At 43.8% G+C, this 24,333-nt stretch overlaps 1 protein-coding gene across 1 annotated transcript in view; it reads right to left on the bottom strand.

Moving 5' to 3' along the window:
* Nucleotides 1–24,333, bottom strand: part of psme4b (proteasome activator subunit 4b) — a gene marked incomplete at both ends in the record, with an annotated part of 85,824 nt that overhangs the window by 3,972 nt on the left and 57,519 nt on the right. The window contains 18 exons of the mRNA XM_080747308.1: nt 3,165–3,320; nt 4,277–4,405; nt 4,862–4,947; nt 5,453–5,661; nt 7,531–7,662; nt 9,107–9,198; nt 9,996–10,100; nt 11,417–11,569; nt 12,503–12,628; nt 13,261–13,327; nt 14,355–14,508; nt 15,509–15,590; nt 17,721–17,850; nt 18,321–18,374; nt 20,235–20,371; nt 20,970–21,179; nt 21,967–22,098; nt 23,431–23,526. Coding sequence (XP_080603434.1) covers nt 3,165–3,320; nt 4,277–4,405; nt 4,862–4,947; nt 5,453–5,661; nt 7,531–7,662; nt 9,107–9,198; nt 9,996–10,100; nt 11,417–11,569; nt 12,503–12,628; nt 13,261–13,327; nt 14,355–14,508; nt 15,509–15,590; nt 17,721–17,850; nt 18,321–18,374; nt 20,235–20,371; nt 20,970–21,179; nt 21,967–22,098; nt 23,431–23,526 — 2,250 coding nt within the window. The remainder of the gene's footprint in view (nt 1–3,164; nt 3,321–4,276; nt 4,406–4,861; nt 4,948–5,452; nt 5,662–7,530; nt 7,663–9,106; nt 9,199–9,995; nt 10,101–11,416; nt 11,570–12,502; nt 12,629–13,260; nt 13,328–14,354; nt 14,509–15,508; nt 15,591–17,720; nt 17,851–18,320; nt 18,375–20,234; nt 20,372–20,969; nt 21,180–21,966; nt 22,099–23,430; nt 23,527–24,333) is intronic.

The following is a 24,333-nucleotide window of genomic DNA, read 5'->3' as shown; positions in this document are numbered from 1 at the left end:
GAGGGAAGGGGGTAGAAGATGGAAGTGGAAGGGAGGAGACGAGAGGAGAGGAGATGGGAAGGTAGGAGAGGGTAGAAGATGGAAAGAGGGTGGTAAATGGGAGGGGAGGAGAGGGTTGAAGATGGGAGGGTGAGTCTACTTATACACTCCTGCCATTCTTCTGCACGACTTCATGCAAATTATGATTAAGCGCTGATGACGCAGGGAAATAAAAGCAAAATGAGAAATGCTTCCCGCCTTATCATCCATTATCAAAGCTGTCTTTGCAGATGGCCGATATTATCATATACACGGCGAAATGCGCAGTGTTCAGCTAATGAAAGCTCTGGGAGTTAAATGAACGCGCGCCGCCGATTCTCTGTTGTGCACCGTGCTCGGGCTCTGAGCGACGGCAGTGTTTGGCGAACGTCAGTCTCGAAGCTTAAATGTTTATCCCGCGACGGTTAATTGAGAACAGTACCTTCTGCTCTTTTGACAAAAGCAAGGCCAAGAAAACTGATGAAACGCTGAATGAAATACACCGGTAAAACACCCTGTTTTTAATGTTCACCTCCTGAAGGTGACAGGTGGAATCAGGGGATCATCAAGCCTCAAACAGGGCATTACAAGTTCTGACAAAAGTTGAAAGATTCAGCTCAGAGAGGTGCAGCGCAAACAATACAAAGCTGTTATTATTATTAGTTGTACTGTATCTCTTGGCATTGGATTTAGTATTATATGACGGCGGAAACCTCTTATATCCATATTTTAACTTTTTGTGGGGTTTTTGCCAAATGAATGCCAGTGGTGGAAAAAAGTGTTCACTTTCTTTACTTGAGTAAAAGTATCAATAATGTAATGTAGGAATAGTCTGTTAGGCTGCACCTAGTCTGAGATCGCTTCCAATTTCGGGCTTTTGATTTGGTCGGGAGCGGATGGCGTCCTACGTCATTTTGTAGTCAAAACGGACTACACTTTGGCCGGAAACACCAAACCGGAATCAGTTTTAACCCAAAACAATTCCCCGCGCTCAATGACATCATTTTAGTACCTAAACCCTTGATGTGACGAATTTTTTCTTATTTTTTTGAAAAGTTTGTTGGTATATCCATCTTTTAGTCCAACTCGCAGCAACTGGCAAGACTACAGCACACTCCTCTAGCATTTAAATAGGGATTGGGGAAACAAAACAAAGCGACACCGCTTCTGCCATCGATGCCATCCGGTCTAGACCGGATCAAACAACCTGTTTAGTAAACGAGTGCCAGGCTTTCCCCCGAGAAAGCCTGGTAACGTGAGGTTAGGCTGCACCCACACCAAAGTACAGTACCTACTGTATGAGGGTGGATTCCCCATTCCGCCAATGCATTTCAATGAGAATCGAGCGGTTTCATGCCAGTAGAGGATTTCTGCAAAAAAAACAAAAAACGCTCCATCCTCATTGAAACGTATTGGCGGAATGGGGAATCCACTCTCAGGTACCTTGTTATGGGAGCAGCCTTACAAGTAAAAGTCTGGAATATAAAATTAAAAGTACAAAAGTATTGGTATCAAAATTTACAAAAAGTAAAAGTAGTCATTGTGCCTTTTACTGTTCATTAATATGCAGATTATGCACGTAAGTAAGTAAGCCTTGCCGAGCCATGAGGCCCATAGGGCAGGAGCCTATCTCCTGTTTCTGTAGCGTGAGGCATGATGTACAAGTTACACTCCCTGGACATGACTCTAGTATGTCACTGTGGCTTACCCTCAATCCAAACATTGATGCTGAGTGCAAAGCAGGAGGCACTGGGTCCCATTTTTAGAGTCTTTGGTATGATCCGACCAGGGTTCGAACCCCGACTTCCCAGTCTCAGGGCGGACACTCAAACTACTCTACTTTGAATCGTGATAAAATCGTTTTGTGAACCACGTACCATGATACATGTACGTATCTTATCGTGAAGTTCTTGCCAACACCCATCACTTCTATATGGTTGATAGAAAATGACATAGTGCTGCTTTAAGCATGTTTATACAGCTATAAAGCCTGTGTTTCTTTCCACTACACAGTAGGGGTCTGATGAACAGCGCCAACAAACACATGTAACCGTAGCAAATGCTGCGGTGATTGACTTTGCCCTGCGTTTGAACCAGGTGGCCACGGCTGACTAAATGCTGCGGGTTATGTTGGTGGCGTACGTGTTGCCTCTTGTTCGACACACTGGGGTTGATGTGTGACTGATGTCACCTGCTCTCACGTAGCAGATGCAACATGCTGTACCTTTTCATCCACCAGTCTCTCTCCCTCTCTCTCTCTCTCTCTTGCCATCGGCCTCCTAATTCACAGGGAACACCGGGACCCGCTGATGTTCTGTTTTTCGTTTCTCTCTAATCTAATGGCGTTATTAGCATATTATTAGTACTGTTCGTTTTTGGTGAGTGAGAGAGACGGCATATTGCACCTTGCCTGACATCGTTTGGACTGCCTTTGATTTAGTTTTACTCATAGTCTTTTGAGGAGAATTCCCTTTAGTCATATTTTAGTCATCTGAAATGTTTTCCAGTTTTAGTCGGCAACATTTTTTGGGACATTCCGCTTGAGTGAGTACTTTCTACTTTTGATACTTTAAGTACATTTTTATACCAATACTTTTATAAGTAAAAGTATCGCGACGCATTGTGAGCTTGTAGATCTGAAAAAAAAAAATTATCGTGATTTTTTTCTTGTGCAAATCTTTGAATATATTTAAAGCGAACATTTGTAACTCAATCTTTGCTTCTTCAGGGGGCCCTGGAACGAAATATTGTGTGTGTGTGTGTGTGTGTGTGTGTGTGTGTGTGTGTGTGTGTGTGTGTGTGTGTGTATGATACTACCTCGTCCTAGACAATTTGCCCTCCTTGCCCCCAAACTGAGGAATAAACTCCCTGTCGTACTTAGAACTACAGACTCACTCCCTAGCTTCTGCCTAAACCCATAGCACTACTGTAGCACTCCCCTTCCCTCGATGACCACACATGATGCTAGATAGCATTTTTAGGTTATAGAAAAATATAATTCACTGATTAGGTGCACGGTTTACCTATGTTATTATTAATATATTTTTCTTTTCTAGATTGATAGTCCTATGCATTTGTTGTATCGTTGTTGATGTACTGACAAAAGCGTCTGCTAATTGCCTAATACTGTAAAGTGTAAAGTGTACCTCCAGCTGCTCGTCCAGCAGTAGTTGCATGACCAGCGTGTGGATACGCAGCACCTCGGCGGGCAGGCTGAGGAGGGTGAACAGGTTGTAGAAGACCATGATCTGCAGGTAGGTCAGCACCGAGTAGCGGGCGTGCCACGACCTGTTGCTGGACATCTACAGAGGAGAGGAGACAGGTAGGTCAGCACAGAGTAGCAAGCGTGCCACGACCTGTTGCTGGCCATCTACAGAGGAGAGGAGACCACTTCATTTTATGATATTGAACCTTTATTTAACCGGTGCAGTGATCTAAGAGGCTTTGTAAAAAAAGGAAGACCCATGGCCAAGAGTAGCAGTCAACGAAAAAAGGCTTCGACAATAAAATAACGACATATACCTGTAAAACTAACGTATAAATGTACCGGTAGGTTATGAGTAATAGAGAGACAGAGAGAGAGACAGACAGAGGGACCCAGAGACACAGAGAAAGAGACAGGTGGGGTGTTTGGGTGTGAGGATGATTTTTCACCTCCTCAGCATGTTTATTAAGATCAAAATGAAATGTGAAATAAGATAACGGCGGTTGGAAGGTGAGGTGGGGTAAGGTTTGTGTGTATGTGTTGTGTGTGTGTGTGTGTGTGTGTGTGGGGGTGGAGTATTATAGTGGTGTGGAGGGCAAAGGAGACTTTTCATGACCCTGTAGTCTGTAGGGAATGTGTGTGTGCGTGTGTGTGTGTGGGGTGGAGGTGCATTTGACAAGAGCCAATTTAAAAACCTGGCAATTTACAATAGGGGGTTGCCTTGCCACTCAAAACGTCTGGGTCGGTGAAAGCACATTATTAAAAAGAAACAAGAGGTATTTTCGAGGCTACAACACCCCCCTGAAAATAGAGCCGATATCTACTTGTGAGCTTGTAGATCGGCAATCTTCACCGCGTGCCGCCGCACGACGAAATCACACTTCACACTGACAGGGGGCAGGTGGCCTTGCGTGCATGAGCGCCTGTGTGTGTGTGTGTGTGTATGTATGAATGTGTGCGTGCGTGCGTGCATGCGTGCGTGCATGCGTGCGTGCGTGCGTGCGTGCGTGCGTGTGTGCGTGAGTGCACGTGTGCACGTATGTTTGGCCATACCTCCTCCAGGGCTGCCAGCACCAAGGGGATCTGCTGGGGGTACAGCAGGCCCTGGGACATCAGAGAGAGACACGTGCGCGCATCCTGCTTCATCTCATCATAGCTCTCATCAATCTCCACCGGGGCAATCTGGAGGGCGAGAGACCAAGAGGGAGAGAGGGGGAGAGAGAGAGAGGGAGAGAGGTAGGGAGACAGAGAGATATGGACCATTTTGAGTAAATGAAGAGAGAAATTGAGTTTAATGGGCAAGTAAGATTGAGTGGGTAATAATGCTGTGCTGGGACCTGGCGTGTACGTGTGTGTGTGTGTGTGTGTGTGTGTGTGTGTGTGTGTGTGTGTGTGTGTGTGTGTGTGTGTGTGTGTGGTGTGTACACGTGCGTCCGACCGTACTTGTGTGTTGTGTGTGTGTGTGTGTGTGTGTGTGTGTGTGTGTGTATGGGTTCGTTTGTGCGTTGCTGCGACTGTGCGTGTGCGTCTGTGTGTGTATGTGTGTATGTGTGTGTGTGTGTGTGTGTGTGTGTGTGTGTGTGTGTGTGTGCGACTGTGCGCGTGCGTGCGCGTGTGTGTGTGTGTGCGTGCTGTTACCTTGAAGAGCAGAGGCAGAAGCTGCAGTTGCTGGTGAACAGGGGTGGTGAAGGTTCGTCCTGCGCTGGCCATCAACCATTTTAAAACTGCACACAGAGAATGCATAAAACACCATTATTCTGCTGGGTCTCTGCCAGCCAGGAGGAGAACGCAGCAGCAGCAACAACAACAACAACGGGGCTTTAGTGCTCTGCTCTAGCAGTCGCTGCGTCGTCCAGGGTTTTGATGATTTAGTATTTAATGATTTAGAATCATTTGTTTTGGAAGCAGGATATTTATCAGCATAATCCACGTCACTGCGGAGGCACGTGCAGGTGCGATGCGTCATAAACGGGTGCCGTCGAGGTGTAATTGCTGAATTTTAACTACGCTGACTTTATTGTTGGAAAATGGAAGGAGACAAGGGTATTTTTTTAGGCTCGCATCCAGAAACAGATGAGTATGTTTATAACATGACAATTTAAAACAAAATGTAGGAAACCAAAAATTAAGGGACTCATACATTATTTTCCGAGACCCGCAAATGGGTCTGGAGTCTGGACCCAGTGTGTGAGGAACCAGTGCTCTAACTCCCCCCTAACAGACACTGACCCGTCTTGAGCAGCTTGACGGCCTGCGTGCGCTCGTCCTGCGTCTCCTGGGTGGTGTTCTCCTCGTGCACGTGGTTGTGGATCTCTCGCTCCGCCGTCAGGGGCTTTAGGCGCTGCAGCACCCGCGTGGTGAACTCCGCCACGCGGGGGGAGGAGGTGGGCGCCGTGCGGGGCAGCGCCACGTCCAGCATGAAGATGTAGGTCAGGACACTGGATAGAGAGGGGGGAGGAAAGGGCAGGGAGGGAGAAAGTGAGTGAGTGACAGTGGTGGAAAAACGGGGCTCCCACCGCTGGCCTGTTGGTCCAGGCACATACCACTTAGGCATTGCCACATAGGCATGGATGCCTGGCGGCGTCGCCGGTTCGATTCCCGATCCGGACGACCTTTGCCACGTGTCACTACCCATCTCCCCCCATTTCCTGTCAGTCTACTGTCCTATCAATAATGGCATAAAAGCCCCAAAAACAAAAAAAAAACAAAAAAAAAGAGTGGTGGAAAAAGTACTCAGATGTTACTGTCGCGATGTGACGCGTTGTGAGCTTTTAGATTGGCTATTTTCAAATAGCCTACGTATAAAATAGGGCTTAAGTCATTAATGTATGTTTTATAATATTATAATTTATATTATAATTTAAGTAACTACCAGTAATAACTTAAGTTTTCAAAATAAATGTAGTGGAGTAAAAGCACAACATTTTGATCTGAGATGTAGTGGAGTAGAGGTACAAGTAAAGTACAAATACCTAAAATTTAGTACAGTACTTAAGTAAATGTACTTAGTTACTTTACACCACTGGTGAGTGAGTGAGTGTGTGTGTGTGTGTGTGTGTGTGTGTGTGTGTGTGTGTGTGTGTGTGTGTGTGTGTGTGTGTGTGTGTGTGTGAGAGAGAGAGAGAGATGAGAGGAGAGGGAATAGTAGGATAATGATACTGAGGATTGATAATCAGCTGTCAAAACCCATCTGGATAAAAGCAGTTATTAAACCACTTTTGTTCACGTTATTATAGGCAGAAATTGTCACAAATTGTAAAACGTGGCGAAAGCAGACGACCTGGAAGCTCACGGCGTGCCGCATAGGCTAGTGATGCATTGCGATCTGGATTGCGGCTATTTTCTCTATTTCTGATCATTTCTGAACGTATTAAATGGGGCTTAAGTGGTTGAAGGCTACAGAAGCTAAAAACAAGGCATGGTATTTTTCGCTGTCATGTAAGCAGTGCAGCTGCAGCTAATAAAATGAATAATGGGAGGGTTAGGTGTGGCACTGCATGTGCAAGCAGTATGCGACACATGTAGTCGACACTACTGTCAATGCATGCACATTCACACACATACTGCACGTCTAACACACCCGTTCATTTTATTAACTGCAGCTGCGTCTACATTACACTGTTCTTGTATAAGGTCAGCCTTCTGTCGTTTCAACCTGTGCAGGAAAGCACAGCACAAAATCGGAGTAGGCTTTCTTTCATTGACCTTTAAAGGTGATTATGGACAGAAAAAAGGTGAGGGGGGGGGGAGCCCCTGTATAGCAGTGGTTCTCAACCTTTTCTCGGTCAGGGCCCACTTGAAAATCATGAAAGCATTCGTTAAAATGCATTATAGTAAGCCAGTGGAACAGAATTTAGTTTGTTCATTTATGCATCTATCTATCAGTCATTCGCGGCACGCCCATCAGACCACTTGACACGGCAGCCGAAAACCGTGTGAGTTTTCAGAGCACGTTTATTATTTTATTTTGAATAATCTGAATGTTGGCTAAATATCGCTAAGATTTTAGTCGATTAAATCTACAGTTCACTAAAATGTATTTTGGCAGGCTCTGATGGCATCGTAATGTATGATTCGCAGAACCGAAAATAGGCAAGCTCGGCTATTTCCGCTATTTGCAGACCAGCAACCGAAAATAGCCAAGCTCGACTAGTTCCGGAGTGCGAAACCCACGCACAACCATACATAAAATGAAGTCGGCTGTTCGGTGCTGCCGAGAAGTTGTGACTAATCCGAACCGAACCGAATTAAACTCATCTCTAAAAGGGGAGTATGCATCAACCCTAACACTGCCTGTGCAGCTTTACCTGCCGATGCGTTCCCTGACGTTCTTGTAGACGTGTGTGAGCTGGGGCTCCAGGTAGGACAGCAGCCTGTGGAGCAGCTCTGACACTCTCCACTGCTGCTGGGCCAGGCCTCCCTGCAGCACGTACAGCAGGCTGCATGGGGACAACACCAACATGGAGAAGATACCGGGAAGTTGTTTACACATAGTTAGGTAGCAGCTACTGGAAAGAATGCTGTTGGTGTATCCACACGTTTCCCAATGAGCTTACTGGGGAAAAAGGGTGTGTGTTACTTAACAAAGATCAAGTAATCGCCATGCAGAGATTCAGGTGTCACAGCAGCAAGAGCAACCAGTCAGAATGAAACAGCTAAGAGGAACAGGAAGTGATGCCCACCTGTCACGCAAGGGCTCATGGGACACTGTCAACTTGTGGATACAATATAGAGCATCGCAGTGGAAGTGCTTTACTGGTGCTACTAAAAACCTCCCATTCATTTTCCTCATAGACTTTTTCAAAAATATTTATAACAATTATGTTAAGCCTAGAACCAAGCCATCCAGGATCTCAGTGAATCATGACCATAAAACCTTTGATCCTATATAAAAACATTTAATAAATACCGTTTGTTTAGCAATTTTCTAAATATTATTTTCACAGAAACAAAGGTTTCATGGTCATGATTCACTGACATCATGGATGGCTTGGTTCTGGGCTTAACATAATTGTTATAAATATTTTCGTGAAAGTCTGAGGAAATGAACAGGAGATTTTTTTGGTGGCACCAGTAAACCACGCCCACTGCGATGCTCTATACCAAACTTTTATGCAGATGTACATTTGATGATGCTCTGTCTTTTTTATTCTCTTTGCACTCTCTTTCTTTTCCTTAAATCTTTCTACGTTATTTTTATTCTGATATTGTTATTATATGCTGCTGCATTGTCTGAAGGAAGCCAGACCAAAATAAGTTTTACTCTTATGTACCTGTCCTGTACACAAGATGTAACAATATAGTACAACCTTGACCTTGAAGATGGAGAGGTCAACCATCATGACCGTTTGATCCAGCCATCATACCAATGATTTGTGATTAACAATTTCATTGTTTTTCCATTAACATAGGAACATATGGAAATACATTTCTGTTTGCATTTTGGCGAGGAGAGGAGAGGAGAGAAGAGGAGAGGAGAGGAGAGGAGAGGAGAGGAGAGGAGAGGAGAGGAGAGCATTATTGCTATGGGACACTCTATCTCAGTGTGGCTCCAGTTACCCCTGTGCTCTGAAATCTGATTTGGCAACCAAATATTGTCTGAAGTCAGAAGCCCATGAAAATATACACCACACACACACACACACACACACACACACACACACACACACACACACACACACACACACAAACACACGCGCAAACGTGCACACGTACACAAATATATGATACGACACACATGAACGATGATATCTACACTTTTTGTGGTATATACTGTATAAACCACAAAATGAAAAATGCTTTTCACCATTAAAATGCTACAACACACACACACACACACACACACACACAGACGCACACGTGCACTCCCACGTGCACACAGACCTGGCGTCTCTGAAGGAGCCGGCCTCCCCACTGAGTGGACTCTCCATGAGCAGCTCCAGCAGCCAGTGGAGCTTCCTGGGGTCACGACCCTCCTATTGAACAACACAGCATGTACGGTGCAACGGTTAATCAAACTAATGTAATAGAATTATTTGTAATTGTAGATTTGCTATTTTCACAATTTTTTGTAAGACAGAGTTGTGCGCAAAGTATACTAAAGGAGGGCTTTGCCACTTTTCAACCTATCTTCATATAATAGGTCCTCACTAATGTTCAAAATAAAATTGCAAAAAAAGATTCTAGTCGGCCAAGTCTCTTAGGAGAGCTGTGGGAAGTTCAGAAATCCATATTCTTGTGACATCATCGTTTGACCGTTTTTTTTTTTTACAATATTTTTGAAAAAATATTTTCAGGAATAGAAAGCCTGCATTTTCTAATAGCCTGGATTCACCATTGATGATGTCAAGAATATGGATTTCTGAACTTCCCACAGCTCTCCTAAGAGGCTTGGACCGAGTAGATTTTTTTTTGCAATTTTATTATGAACATTAGTGAGGACCTATTATATGAAGATAGGTTGAAAAGTGGTGAAGTAATCCCTGCTAAATCAATAATTCTATTCATTGTGGGCTTGTAGATCTGCTATCTTTCGGCTTCAGGCATAAATATCAATGTCTCAACCCATTTAGACTTTAACCATTATTTTATACCTTAGATATTTAAAAAAAAATCTGATATACAAGCTCATGGTGCGGCACTCGGTGCCGCGCCATGAGCTTGTATATCAGATTTTTTTTAATAGTTAAAGCATAAAATAATGGTTAAAGTGGTGAAAATCTAGAGTGACACGGATGCAGGTCTAAATGGGTGGTTAATAATATATGCTTACACAGGCAGTAGCGATGCAGGTACCCCAGTCTGTGTAGGTGTCCACAGTGATGTTGGCCAACGCTGTCCTGATCATCGGACACAACAGCTGCCACATCTTCTCCACCTACACATGTACACACGCACGCACACACACACGCACACACACACGCACGCACGCAAACAAACAAAGATTATCTACACTCAGTGTCCTCTTTCAACTCTCTTCTAAAAACTCACCTCTATCGTACAGCTTTGTTTTGTACTTCATTCATTTAACTGTTGTATTATTTATGCAATTATTTTCTGATATTTTCTTTGTATACTAACAGCTGTTATTGTAAACCACTTTGTGACCTTGTTTTTGAAAGGTGCTATATAAATTAAGTTATTATTATTATTATTACACTTGACCTAGATGTGACGACCACGCAGACAGACAGGCCATTTGTTTGTCTCATGTTTTTGTTACTTGAGTTCTCGACCACAATGTTACCACATTAAATATACATACTGTAGCATGTTATTTAGACAGTTCATTGTTGACCTGGTATCCTATAGTTTCAATGTACAGATTATTATGTTGATGTCCGTGGAGCAGCATGTCCTTGACATGAAAATGTTTTAGAACCACTGTCGTATACTGTATTGTATGTACAGTGTGTTGGTATCCATCATCACCTGGCTGAAGCTCTACTAGTGTTCGTATTATACAGCATAGTATAGAGGGTATGCACATGCATAAAGTGAATAGCAAATCGAGTGGCAAAGTGAGTTTAACGTTGTTTAATGTCGTTTAATGCAATCAGATAGGACATTTCTGTTTGGATGTATGGGCTGTCAAGGCCAGAAAGTCGTTTTTTGCCACTCAGTAGGTGTTCCCACATAACTGATGGTAACATAATTGGTATGATGATGATGATGTCACGTGCATATCCTCTATTGTAAGGGTCTTCAACAGGGGGTCCCGGACCCCTAGGGGGTCCTCAGAGTCACTACAGGGGGTCCTACAAATCTTTGTGTGATAGAAAGCTTTTCTCTCCTTTTTAGAACTTTAGCCAAAAATCACAGATCTACAAGCTCACAACGCCTCGCAGCGCGAGGCGTTGTGAGCTTGTAGATCTGCTATTTTCGGCAAAGAGGTTTGATGTAGAAGGGAAAAAGAGCAGAGTAAGTACAGAGTGAAAGGTCAAGTTTATTAAGCATTGACGGTTCAAGTGGTTAAATATCTGAAAACACGAATTAACATGAATCCAAAATACACTGATGATTGCGCTGTCAAACAATGAAACTATATGGAATCTATGAAAAGGTTGTGGGGGTCCCTGCTTCATCTCTCTCTCAACTAAGCTTGAAAACGTTGAAGACCCCTGCTCTATTCTATTGCATTGTTTTGTGTAGTATTGTATGGTATAGTATAGTATTGTATGTACAGTGTGCTACCTGGGAGAAGCTCCAGTGTTTGCTTCCTCTGATGAGTCCTGCAGTGATCTCACACACGCAGCGCTGGGCGCTCTCGTGGGAGTCGCCCGCCAGCTGCTCCAGGTGTGGCCATAGTAACGGCAGGAAGGCGTCGCCATAGTTACGGAACAGGCCCTGTCCATCAAAAAGAGAAGAGAAAGTAACGTGAAATGAAGAAATGGCACACTGTGGTGACAAGGTGGTTGAGGATCTGCAGAACAGGTCTGCGACCTGATTAAAAACGTGGAGATTTAGTAGAAGAGATTGCAGAGAATTTTGCAAGCTGTTTAGCTGCTTTTTTTGGCATCCCAAGTTGTTGGAAGCCTCTTACAACCAACCAATATACATGTCCAAGGCTGCCAAAGAACACAAGTAGAACGCGACGTGATAGTTTGGAGGAGTGGCTGGTATTTAATTACTTTGGTCATAAAGGCTTCCTCTAACACACACGCAGAAGCGCACACACGCGCACACACGCACACACACACACACAGAGGCAGGCAGGCAGGCAGGCAGGCAGGCAGGCAGGCAGGCAGGCAGGCAGGCAGGCAGGCAGACAGACAGACAGACAGACAGACAGACAGACAGACAGACAGACAGACAGACAGACAGACAGACAGACAGACAGACAGACAGACAGACAGACAGACAGACAGACAGACAGACAGACAGACAGACAGACAGACAGACAGACAGACAGACAGACAGACAGACAGACAGACAGACAGACAGACAGACAGACAGACAGACAGACAGACAGACAGACAGACAGACAGACAGACAGACAGACAGACAGACAGACAGACAGACAGACAGACAGACAGACAGACAGACAGACACACACACACACACACACACACACACACACACACACACACACACACACACACACACACACACACACACACACAGAGTTCGGTCAGAGTGTCTTGCAGACTGCAGTTTGTGTGAATAACCCTCTACACTTATCAAATGTACAGTACATGGTGTGCTCTTCATGTTGTTGAGGCTGGTATTCACAAGTCACTGATGATGACCTTTCCCCCCTCCACCCACTGAGTCTCTTACCTTGAAGAGACAGAACCGTCGAGGGCTGAAGCTGTCTTTGCCCTTGCGCTCTTCCAGAGACAGATACTCCAGCAGCTGGTCCACAAACTCAGCATCGGTGAAATACTCAAAGACGATCTTCTCACCCTGCACGCATGGACACATGCACGCGCACACACACACACACACACACATGTACCCATAAGCATCCGCACCGAATTGTGATAATGAAAACAAAGTACTGAGGTGAGTGTCTGTTTTTCTTTGTGTGTGAGCTCGTGAGTGTGTGTGTGTGTGTGTGTGTGTGTGTGTGCGTGCGTGCGTGTGTGCGTTAGGGATGGGATGATATGAACATTTCATATCACGATGATTGAGACAAAATAAATCGCGATTTACGATATTATCAATATATATAACCAAAATCCATTATCCTGGGGCGGAACATTTGCCAAAAAATTGCAGATCTACAAGCTCACAACGTGTCGTGTTGTGAGCTTGTAGATCGGCTATTTTTTGGCAAAGAAATTTGATAGAGTGAAAAAATTACTCTATCAAGTACATATATTATAAGCCATATTATTACCTTTTACCAAGAGAGGTATCGGATATGCCGCTCGGCAAATAAAAGGTGAATTGATCCCAGTGCATGCCGGAGGACGATATCACGATAAATGTAATCTCCACAATACGATTATCGCGAGTGTTTTCTATCACAATAAACGATAATATCGCTTATCGTCCCATCCCTAGTGTGTGTGTGTGCGCCACTGCGCGCGCACCTCATTCATCTCCTCATTTGGCCAGCTCTCCGTCTGCTCCTCTGAAGCTGCATAGATCATCAATTCTCTGTACGGGAGGAGAGAGGGAGACAATGGCAGGATCTGCTGTGATGGCCGCTATGATTTATAGATATCAACACAAAGCAATGTGGATGGATGGATACTGTCTCCACAGCAAGCACCCAAGAATAAATGAATGATTAAAAAGTCAGTTAGTCAGCAGGTCGCCCCGAAGCGTCACACGACAGGCAGTCAGTCAGTCAGTCAGTCAGTCAGTCAGTCAGTCAGCCCAACCATCCGTACAGCAAATCTTTTAACGTGAGCCAAGCCTGTTAAGTCAGCCTGCTCGGCCTTAAATGTCTGAGCCGGCCGGTCAGCGGCTGCCAGTCACTCGACTACGCCTCTGCCAGCGAGTTAACTTTGAAGCTGCACTGAGACGTGTCTTGGTCGGTCAGTCAGTCGATGATGCTAACTAGGCAGTAAGTCACTACGCTGGTCATGCAGCTATCTGGCTACGTCCTGTCAGTCAATGGACCGAGTCACCCGTAAACTGATCTAGATCCATCTGAGCTGTCTGTCTGTCTGTCTGTCAGTCAGTCAGCTAAGCTAGTCTACCACCCTCCAACCACACTAACACACACATAGAATGGGGAGAACAATTGAGCCTTGAGTGTATGGTTTTTATGTGTGTTCAGTGTGTCAGTCTTACACATCTGGGGCATTTCTTTTGTGCGAATAAATGAAATATTTATAAAATTTTACGAGGTGATTAAGAGCACCGTGAATAAATACATCTACATTTACTCAAGTACTTTACTTAAGTACAATTTTGAGGTATTTTCTTTTACTTTATGGGAGTATTTCCAATTTTCTCAGAGGCAAATATTGTACTTTTACTCCAATACAATTATTTGAAAACTTTAGGTATTAGTTAATTTGTAGATTTTGATTATTATTACAAAACATACATTACCCACTACTTGCATACATTACCCACTACTTGCAACAGTGAGTGTTTCTTTCTACATTGCAGTATTCATACTTACAGTGGAAAACCTCCACTGTAAAAAAGTGACCCAGATTAAGCCTTGTACCTGGGCCAGGTGTAATAGCCCCAGTGAGTCTTCTCTATGAAGAACTGGGACTCCCACTGCTCCTGTGTCAGAGGCAGGTTAGCACTGTCATACTGCAGCCAGCGATTAGCTGGACGATCCCCCACACACACACCCTCTGGGTCCTCCACACCACCTACACACACACGCGCACACGCACACACACACACACACGCATACGCACAGAGGTTTGTATTACTACACCGTAGACTTGTGAGGACATTGACATTTTAAGACAGTGATGTTATGAATGCTAAAAGAAAAATCCACAGATTACACGTTGTGAGTTTGCAGATCAGCTCGTTTTCTGTGCACGACTCCAACACTGAACTAAGAGTGAATTAGGGGGGCCACAATACTGAATCTCCTAACCCTAACCCAAACCGAGTCTTTTTCTAATTGTAAACATAATGGGCTATATTTTCGTCTATGCCTTACCCCATATCCCTAAACTTCTTTGCCTTTTTTAACTATTTTGAAAAACATTTTAAAATATTTCAAATAGCCATCTACATCAAAACGTTGTGAGCTTGTAGGTCAGCTATTTGAAGTATTTAAAAATATATACAGTATATAAAGTCTAATCTTCAAGTCTACTTCTCAAATGCACATACGCGCGCACACACACACCCACACACACACACAAGGAAAAGCAAACGGATGCAGTCACAGACTTATTACAGTAGTTTTTCATTTCTGTGTATGTGTATTTGCATGTGCGTGCATGTGTGAGTGTGTGTGTGTGTATTTTTTCTACTCTCTTTCTACATTCGTTCAGTAATGGCGGTCTCCCACTGGCGGGAAATTGCCCCCAATGCCATGCAATTCTTTTTCTTAAACGGAAAGACAATTTTAATTTTAGGCGATATTCATTTTAATGGAAAGACAATGATAATTTATTAGCTAGCCTCTTATTGCTCCCCCAAAGGGAAATTACAATACAATTAGTTCATATATCATGATATAAGCATCCAAATAGGAGCTCCTTTCGCCTTGAACCGATACCGGTAATTGGAGTAGGGGGACGCGAATGGGACTGCGTTAGCCTACGGCTATAACAAATTTACAGGAAACACGGTCAAATGTCGGCGTGAGCGTAAAGTGACCGTGTAAGGCACGTTGCTTGTAAAACCTACTGATGTCCGAAGGCTTCATGCACACTTTCTTCCTGGGTCTCTTCAGCTGTTTTAAGATGCCGGCCACCGCGGAGATCGCCACCTGCAGGAGAGGAGGGTGATGGATGGATGTCAGAACCCTAGTCTCTACCAGACCCGCTCGGGTAACTTGCTGATGCTCACAGTTGTTCTTGCTCAGACAGTGGTGGGCCCAGCCTTCTCTGTCGGTGCTTGGAATGAGTCCTTAAAAATGTGGGTCAATTCAGAGCAATGGTTTCTGACAAATTTGTTCAAGATTGTAATAGCTATTAATATTTTTGGTTTATCAGTTTGAATTTGATTCAGGGACGTGCTGGCCATTGGGAAAAGCGGGACAACTCCCATGTCAGCCTTCGTTCCATTTTTTTGCAAAGCAAAGCCCTGCTTCATCATACAAGGCCGTCACACAAAAGTAGTGAAAACAGCAGATCTACAGGCACACAACGCCTCGCAACCGCGAGGCGTTGTGTGCTTGTAGATCGGCTGTTCGGCTGTGCTTATAGATTGGCTGTTTTCACTAGTTTAAATCATTTTTAAAATGATAAATACAAAACAAATGGTTTTGGACATACAAGGTTTCCACCCGACAACTACAAAATATAACTCATGTATTTGGCTCACTGGCTTGTCACTTTGTCACAAATCTTTGAGTAGCAGCAGCGCTATAGAGAGAGATCTCTATAGTGCTGAGATCTCTCTATATCTATAGCGTGCAATGAGGTCCTCTCCAAATCTTTTTCCCGGGCTGAATCAGGGGCCCAGCATGTCCCTGATTTGATTCATGTGTTATAATTATTGCAGTCTATGAATGGCTCTACCTGTTGAGTATTGTGTTCTGTATTGTTACCTTGGCTACATTGAAAAGGACCCCTGGGTTGTCCCTGGGCCCCACTTTGAGAACCACTGCTGTACTGTACAGGTAACATGTGCTCTGTTCAGAACAGTAAATGACTGCTTCGCTGGCATCAACTGACATCACGTCGCAACAAAATGACACAGAACAAAACAAACAATTTGGCTTTGAATGGTGATCTCTCCGCTGGGGTCTTGGACTGCATAATGTGCTCACTGTTATTACAGCTGCCATGGATGGTAATTGCGGATCCCCGGCTGCGACTTGAGGGTCTCCATGCAAGACAACCGTGGCTATAGAGGGTATGCGCATGCATAAAGTGAATGGCAAAACGAGTGGCAAAGTAAGTGGCAAAGTGAGTTTAATGTTGTTTAATGTAGTTTGATACAATCAGATAGGACATTTCTGTTTGGATGTATGGGCTGTCATGGCCAAAGAGTAGTTTTTTTCCCCACTCAGTAGGCGTTCCCGCATAACTTCCGGGTATGATGATGATGTCACGCGCATACCCTCTATTATTGTTGTTGTTCATCTTTGTGCTTGTCTTCCTCATGTGACGGTCCCCTCACTATGAGGATTATAGGTTGTATGGTTATATTGCATTTAGGTATGGTTAGGTTGTATTTGCTTTGTACTAATTTGGTGTTTTCCTTTGCTTCCCTCAGGACTTGGGGAGCAGCAGATCGATGGCCGTTAGACAGATTGGCAGGCACCTGGGCCCGGGTGCCAACGCCCTATAAAGCTCTGCTCCCCAGTCCTATGGCAGATCCCCTCTTGCTTTCTTCCCTGCAAACCTCTCAACACTTTGGCTAACACATACGACACTACACAATCCATGCATCCATACAGCATTTCTCTACTGACTTTACTGATTACACACCCCATCTGTTTAGTTATAGTTTGATTATTTTGACTTTATTCTTTAATAAATATTATTTAAACTTTGTTGAACTGTGTCTCCCCCTGTTTTTTGTTCCTCTATATCTATCTATCCCTCCCTCCCTCTCTTCCACCCAGACAGCATCAAGGCAGATGGCCTGCTGATTACTTCCCTTTATTGTGATTGCATTTTAAAGAGAATCCTTCCTATTTCTTTCCATTTGATCTTTTGCATCTTCATAAGAGTTTGTAACATTAGTATTATTACTGATACCCTTCCTTTATATGGGGGTCCCTGGCATATCTATTCAAATGGGGGTCCGCGGGCTAATAATTAAGTGTCAATTTGGGGGTCCTTGACATGGAAAGGTTCCTCTAAAGTCTAAACAGTGCAGTAGAGGAGTGTACCTTGCGTATGCTGATGGAGTTGTGTATGAGAAGCAGTGCAGTAGAGGAGTGTACCTTGCGTATGCTGATGGAGTCGTGTATGAGGCCCTGTGTGAAGTAGAGGACAGCGTCCGGAGGCAGCGGGTGGTCCTCTCTCAGCTGGAGAGACAGCAGATCTGCAGCCATGTGCTCAAACTTCCACGGCCTGCAGCGCACGCACGCACGCACACACGCACGCACACACGCACGCACACAGACACAGACAGACACACATGTCCATTTGGTTCCATATGAATACTCTCAGAGTTACTATGGATAAATGAATACTGAGGGTTTGACTGTGTTCCGTGTCTACATGATCAAATACATGATCAAATAAAACCCTCATCCTTGTCTACATACGTATGCACACAGATGAAGTTCAGTTCGATGATGTACAGCATTGTAAATTACTCTTATGATACTTGTAAATTACAAATGCAATCGGTCTTAGTTTTTTTGCTTTTCTTTGGGGTGGGGTGGGGTGGGATTTAGCATATAAAAGTGCAAATGCACGTTGAGATGTATACTTATTCACACAGATGAAGTTCATTTGTTTGGATTTTCAAATGTACAATAAATAACATTGTAATTACTCTCATGGTACTTTTTATTCTTTTTTGGATGTAAACTTACAGATCGTTGTCTTCAAGGCAATCCAAAAGGTCGTTGACCAGCTTCTCGTATTTCCTAAAAGAAAAAGAACAACATTTAGCAGCTTCAGATCGGCAGAGCTGATGGGAAAGCCACTATGAGTTAAGAGTTTTACTAGAGCCTTGCATTGGGTTTGGGAGCGGGCGTTTTTTCTTTTCCTTTTTTGTAAGTTGCTGCTGGTGGGAATGCGCGTTCAAAAACAACAAAAAAGTGCAGGTCCACGTTACACCGCCTGCAGTGTAACGTGGATGTTGTGCACCTGAAACGAGCAACGGTGTGGGGGTGGGGCATGCACTGCAGCAGCATGGAGCACAGCATGGAGTCAACACGAACACACCAGGTTGAAAAGAAATGAACAAAGCGATTAAGAAACAAAAACTAAGTGGGCAGGTCTGACATTTAGACGCATTTCTCAATCCTTGCTGACAAAAATGGAAAACGAAATGGAGGAGGAGAACGTGATTTACAGACAGGCATGCAGCTATTTATTAAAGATGGAGTGCCATGATTTCTCCTCCCCCTAAAACATGATGATCAGGTATAATGATTATACTAGGTCGGAGGAAGATTTTTTCCAAAAAAGTGTACAGAAAGAGTTAAAATGGTGTTTTTATATGGTGGGTGGTGACCCAGCTGAGGTTAGCCACACCCACAGTGTTGGGTGTATGGTAAAAGGGGAGGGGATTATTTTATGATGTCATTAAATCAGTGTTTTTCGATCAGGCCTTTTGACTCGGAGGCTTTCAACATTCAGGAAGAAACCACAGGGAAGGCAAATTTGCACATTATAACCACACAGAAAAAGTACAAAACTATGGCACCACCTCTTTAAGAAGCCAGCCCACTGTGTCGCTGTCCGTGGTGCTGCATTTGGGTCCCAACCAGTGTTGCCTTGCTTACAGCACGAACTGCCACGGCGGTGTACAGCCAAAGATCTTTTCAGGAGCATCGATCGAAAAACAACCCTTATGTTCACACCACTAAACAAAGTTTACAAAAGCTGCCGAGTGTCACACCAGCGGGAATTGGCACAGGAATGAGCCTAGATGCAGATCGATGGTCCATTGTGTGACCTGCTAAATCCTGTAGCGTAGGTGCTGGGCGACATGCGCGTGACGCCATTAAAATGGCGTACCACCAGGATAAAATCCCCACTGCACCACTGGTCTCGACAGAAATAGTGTGGGAGTAGACTAGACGGTACTTAAACGTTGCTGTGGGCAGGAGTGTGGGCGGTCAAAAATAAACCACCGGTGGTACTACACAAAACCAGCTAAATTGTCAGATATCCGTCCGGAGCGGGACTAAGAAAGCAGTCCCACTCAGGGCTCTAGTTCAGTGACTCTCAACCTTTTCAGGCCGCAACCCCGAAATAATCATATTTTAACTGGGGACCCCCCACCCCCACCCACACCACCCTTGGAGCACAACGAGTTGAGGCATTACATTTTGTATAACACGGTTCTAGTGTGAAAATAGCTGATTTACATGCTCACAAGCCTCGCAACGCAGATGTAGATCGGCTTTATCACAATTTCTGGCTTTAATATTTGACAATTTGACCAATGTTTAATTTGTCATTTTAGAGGTATAAAAGTGCTCAAATTGACACTTTAGAAATGTGCAGATACCCTCTATAGTCTATACACCTTATGCTGGTTTGTTAACCCTGTTGAGTGAGAAAACAATGTTGCACATTAAGTTAATCATCCTGGGACCCCCCAAAATAATTTGGGTCCCGACCCACAAGTTGAGAACCACTGCTCTAGTTAATACTACTACTACACATCAAGTCTTATTATTATCTTCATAATTGTATATTCTCTACTATTGTCACTAATAGTAATACTACCACCACTACTACTAATTATCATTACTTCTACCACTAGTGGCTACCTGGCAGCAACGAGGTTCCTTATTCGCTGACGCTGAATGCTCTCTTTAACTTCCTCTATGGTGGGAGGCTCCAGACAGGGGGCGGGGTTTAGAGACGCTGCCATTTCATTAGCTATCTGGGCGCAGCTCTCGGACACCTGCAAGTGCGAGGTTCAACAAACAGTGGTCGCATCGAACACATTTTGGACGCCATGTACTGTGTGCAGTGGTGTAAAGTAACTACTATATTTACATTTATTTTTTTAACTACTGTACTTATGTACAATTTTGTAGTACTTTTACTTTACTGGAGTATTTCCAATGTTCAGTACTTTTACTTATACTCCACTAAATCTCAGAGGCAAATACTGTACTTTTTACTCCACTACAATTATTTGTAGTGAGGTTCATTTCATAGTAAACTTAATTACGAGTTACCGTACTTTATAGATTTTTATTATAATTACAAAACAAACATTCCCACTTCAGCCCTATATCAGGCCATTTAAAAATATCTGATAAACAAGCTCACAATGCGCCGCGATGCGACACATTGTGAGCTTGCAGCTCTGCTATTTTCAAAAGATTTTTTATAAATGTTACACATTTGAAAATGTGTGAAAGGGGACATCCTGCATATTAATGAGTACGTTCTACTTTTAGCCCTTTAAGTACATTTTGATGATACCAATACTTATAACAGAGTACATTTCCCACCACTGACTGTGTGTGTTTGCGTGTGTACGTGACGCTCACCGTCAGGTAGATGCCGATGGTGTCGTGCTGGCGGTGGATCTTGTCCAAGAGTTCGTCGAGCAGCCGACCGATGGAGGGCTTCTCCAGGTCCATGGAGGGCGACAGGCCGCAGCGCACCAGCGCGGGCCACACCTCGCCCACACAGTCCCAGTCCCTCGTACTGGCCAGACACACCCCACCGTACACACCCAGCAGGCAGTACAGAGCACCCTGGAGGGGAGAGAGAGCGAGAGAGAGAGTAATTACTCACTCAATCCCTTAAGGTAAAGGCACCTGGACCTGTGAAATCTAAACTAAACTGAATAAACCGTGACTCATATTATGGTGACTGTGTGTCGGACGGATTGCATTTCATTGCACTTAGGGGTGGGCGATATGGAAAAATACAATATCACAATATTTTTCCAAGCTATATCACGAGACTCTCAGGGTTCCTTTTGGGAGGTCTAAATTGAACTTTACAAATATGTAACTCTGACAGTATACAGAGTTAAGTGGAGACCTTGACATTTTAAAGTTTAAGAACTACTGATTTAGACCAAAATGCAGGTTTAAATTAAATTCTGCAATGAATCTATGTATTAACAATTAAACCAGATTTTTTACAAGTACCTATAGATTAGAGCAGTGATAATTTTTTGGCTTCTATACCCCCTTTCCATCATTTCTGAATCCAAGTACCCCTTTTAGTTGACTACAATGTATTGCTTAAAAAAATAAAATAATAATCCAAATAATAAAAAATAAACGTAGATGATGCAATGAATCAATGATAACCCACCTTTTGAAGAACATAACACTACAAATAAGATATGGAGTGAAAGAGTCGAGGCCATATTATTTCTGTAAATCCAGCTTTGATATCAATATGCGTGCGTGTGTGTGTGTGTGTGTGTGTGTGTGTGTGTGTGTGTGTGTGTGTGTGTGTGTGTGTGCGTGCGTGCGTGCGTGCGTGCGTGCGTGCGTGCGTGCGTGTGTGTGTGTGCGTGCTCCGTACCTTGATCTGCTGCTGGGTTCCAGTGGTGTGCTCCGGGGAGAGCAGTTGGAGCACCCTGGGAGTCAGGTCTCGGTAGGAGAAGCTGTACAGCCCCAACGCTGTCATCAGCTCAGCCTGCGCCCTGCCGCGCACCTACACACACACACACACACACACACACACACACACACACACACACACACACACACACACATCACACTCATCTTTATCACATCCACACCTGAGGCTAGGAATGGGACGATAATCGCTATCATCGTTTATCGCGACAGAAAACACAATAATCGTATATATTGTCAAACCGTCCTCATACACTGGGATTGATTCACCTCTTCTGAGCTGCATATTATCCAGTACCACTTAAACCCTCTATAATTGGTAAAGCGGACCTGTAGCGAACGTACTTGATACAGTCTTTTTTTTAAATTCTTCAATCTCTACCAAATCTCGTTGCCAAGAATAGCCGATCTACAAGCTCTCAACACGTCGCGAGCTTGTAGATCTGTTATTTTTTACAAATATTCCGCTCCAGAATATGCTGGGGTTCAAGTCATTTTAAGCAAAATGTGCGATATTATCGTAAATCCCTATTATTTTTGTCACAATAATCATGACATTTTCATATCATCCCATCCTTACCGGAGGCCCATTCTACAAATGTCTTCTCAATCCTGTTTTTGGATAGCCAAAGTATGAAATAATGCTTATTTTTTAGCTGAAAGATCTAAAATGACACACATGCTTTCCTGGGCTTGATGGGTTACTGTCACATCACAGGTTTACAGGTGTAAAAACAGTGGGGGGGAAATTCAAGTTTCTGAGCAACAAGCTCCATGGTTCTTTTGTTGTTTCAAGAAAGAGAATGAAAAGAGAAGAGATGGGGGAGGAGGAGGGGGAAGGGGGAAAAGAAAGAATAAAAAAACACAGGTATCTACGTACATATCTATACACGGCATACTGTATGCATCTGTACAGTATGTATGTATATATATGAGGGTTTAGATATCTTCACTGTCGGGCAGAAACCTCCTATCTCCAAGTTTTAAATTTGCATGTTTTTATCGAAAATAAAAGCCCTGCCTCATCATATAAGACTGTTGCACAAAACGAGTGAAAATAGCCGATCTACAAGCACACAACGCCTCGCGGTGCGAGGCGTTGTGTGCTTGTAGATCGGCTATTTTCACTATTCTAAATTATACCGTACATGCAAACGAACGATTTTGGACATACAAGGTTTCCACCCGACTATACGACGATATGGTGCCTGAGCGTAGCAGCTGGTACTGTTCATGATATAGACATAACTTCAGGTTTTTTAGTTTGTTCATATTTTTGTTTAGCAATAAATGAACGAATGAACGATTGTGTGAGTGCGTGTGAACCTGACTGTAGGTGCTGGTAGACAGCAGCAGCAGATCACGGAGCAGTGTGTGTGTGTGTGTGTGTGTGTGTGTGTGTGTGTACCTGACTGTAGGTGCTGGTAGACAGCAGCAGCAGATCACAGAGCAGGGCCTGATGGACCACCTTATATTCACTGCCTTCAACCACCAGCTTCCTCATCTAATGAAAAACACCAAGTCATCATCATCATCATCATCACATAAAAAACAAAAACTAAAATTATTATTGTTATCAGACCAGGGGAAAAAACCCTGTCCTCAGCACTGACAGGCTGAGGTAAAAATACCCCAAAATATTCTCAGTAAGAGTGATAACCCAGGTGCAGAAACAAGGTTTTAATTAAATGTTTTAATCACAAAATCCCAAAAGATCACAGTTAGACAAAAACTTTTTTCAAAAAGGTTTCAAGCCAAACAGTGTTCACAACTCAAGGACTAAGCACTGAACTGGTATTGTGGAACTCCAGTCAATGAACGATATACGGTTTAAGCCCTATAAACCGTGTCATACAGTGAGGACGAATAGTGAAAAATAGCCAATCTACAAGTTCACACAATGAATCATGATGAGAAGTGTTGCAAGCTTGTAGATCAGCTTTTATTTATATGGAAACCCCAGGTTGAAGGTAGTTAAAAACATGGAGGCTTCCTGCACTAGCCACTGGTTCATGGGGTGAGGCTGGACTTCAGCTCATCTGTCCTCAGCTAGGCTTTGATCACAGAGGCCATTACCAGCCTGTCTGACCCCATCAGTAGGGCCAACATTACACCCTGTCTACTCGGCTCAATTTGCAGCATGCTTTAAGATTCCGATGGATGTGTTTTTAAGCATTGTCTTGGTCACAAAGACCTACTTCAGGCATGCAATGAGGCATGCCTGAAGGCATTCTTCTTCAGGCACGAGACGTTGCTTCAATAAAAGTGTTCCTATTGTGTGCAATTGCAGACGGTGTGCGGGTCATTTTAT

This window comes from Nannobrachium achirus, assembly GCF_963921795.1.
Source record: "Nannobrachium achirus genome assembly, chromosome: 18".
Classification (NCBI taxonomy): Eukaryota; Metazoa; Chordata; class Actinopteri; order Myctophiformes; family Myctophidae; genus Nannobrachium; species Nannobrachium achirus.
The sequence above is the reverse complement of the archived record's forward strand: the minus strand, read 5'-3'. Positions and strand labels throughout refer to the sequence as shown.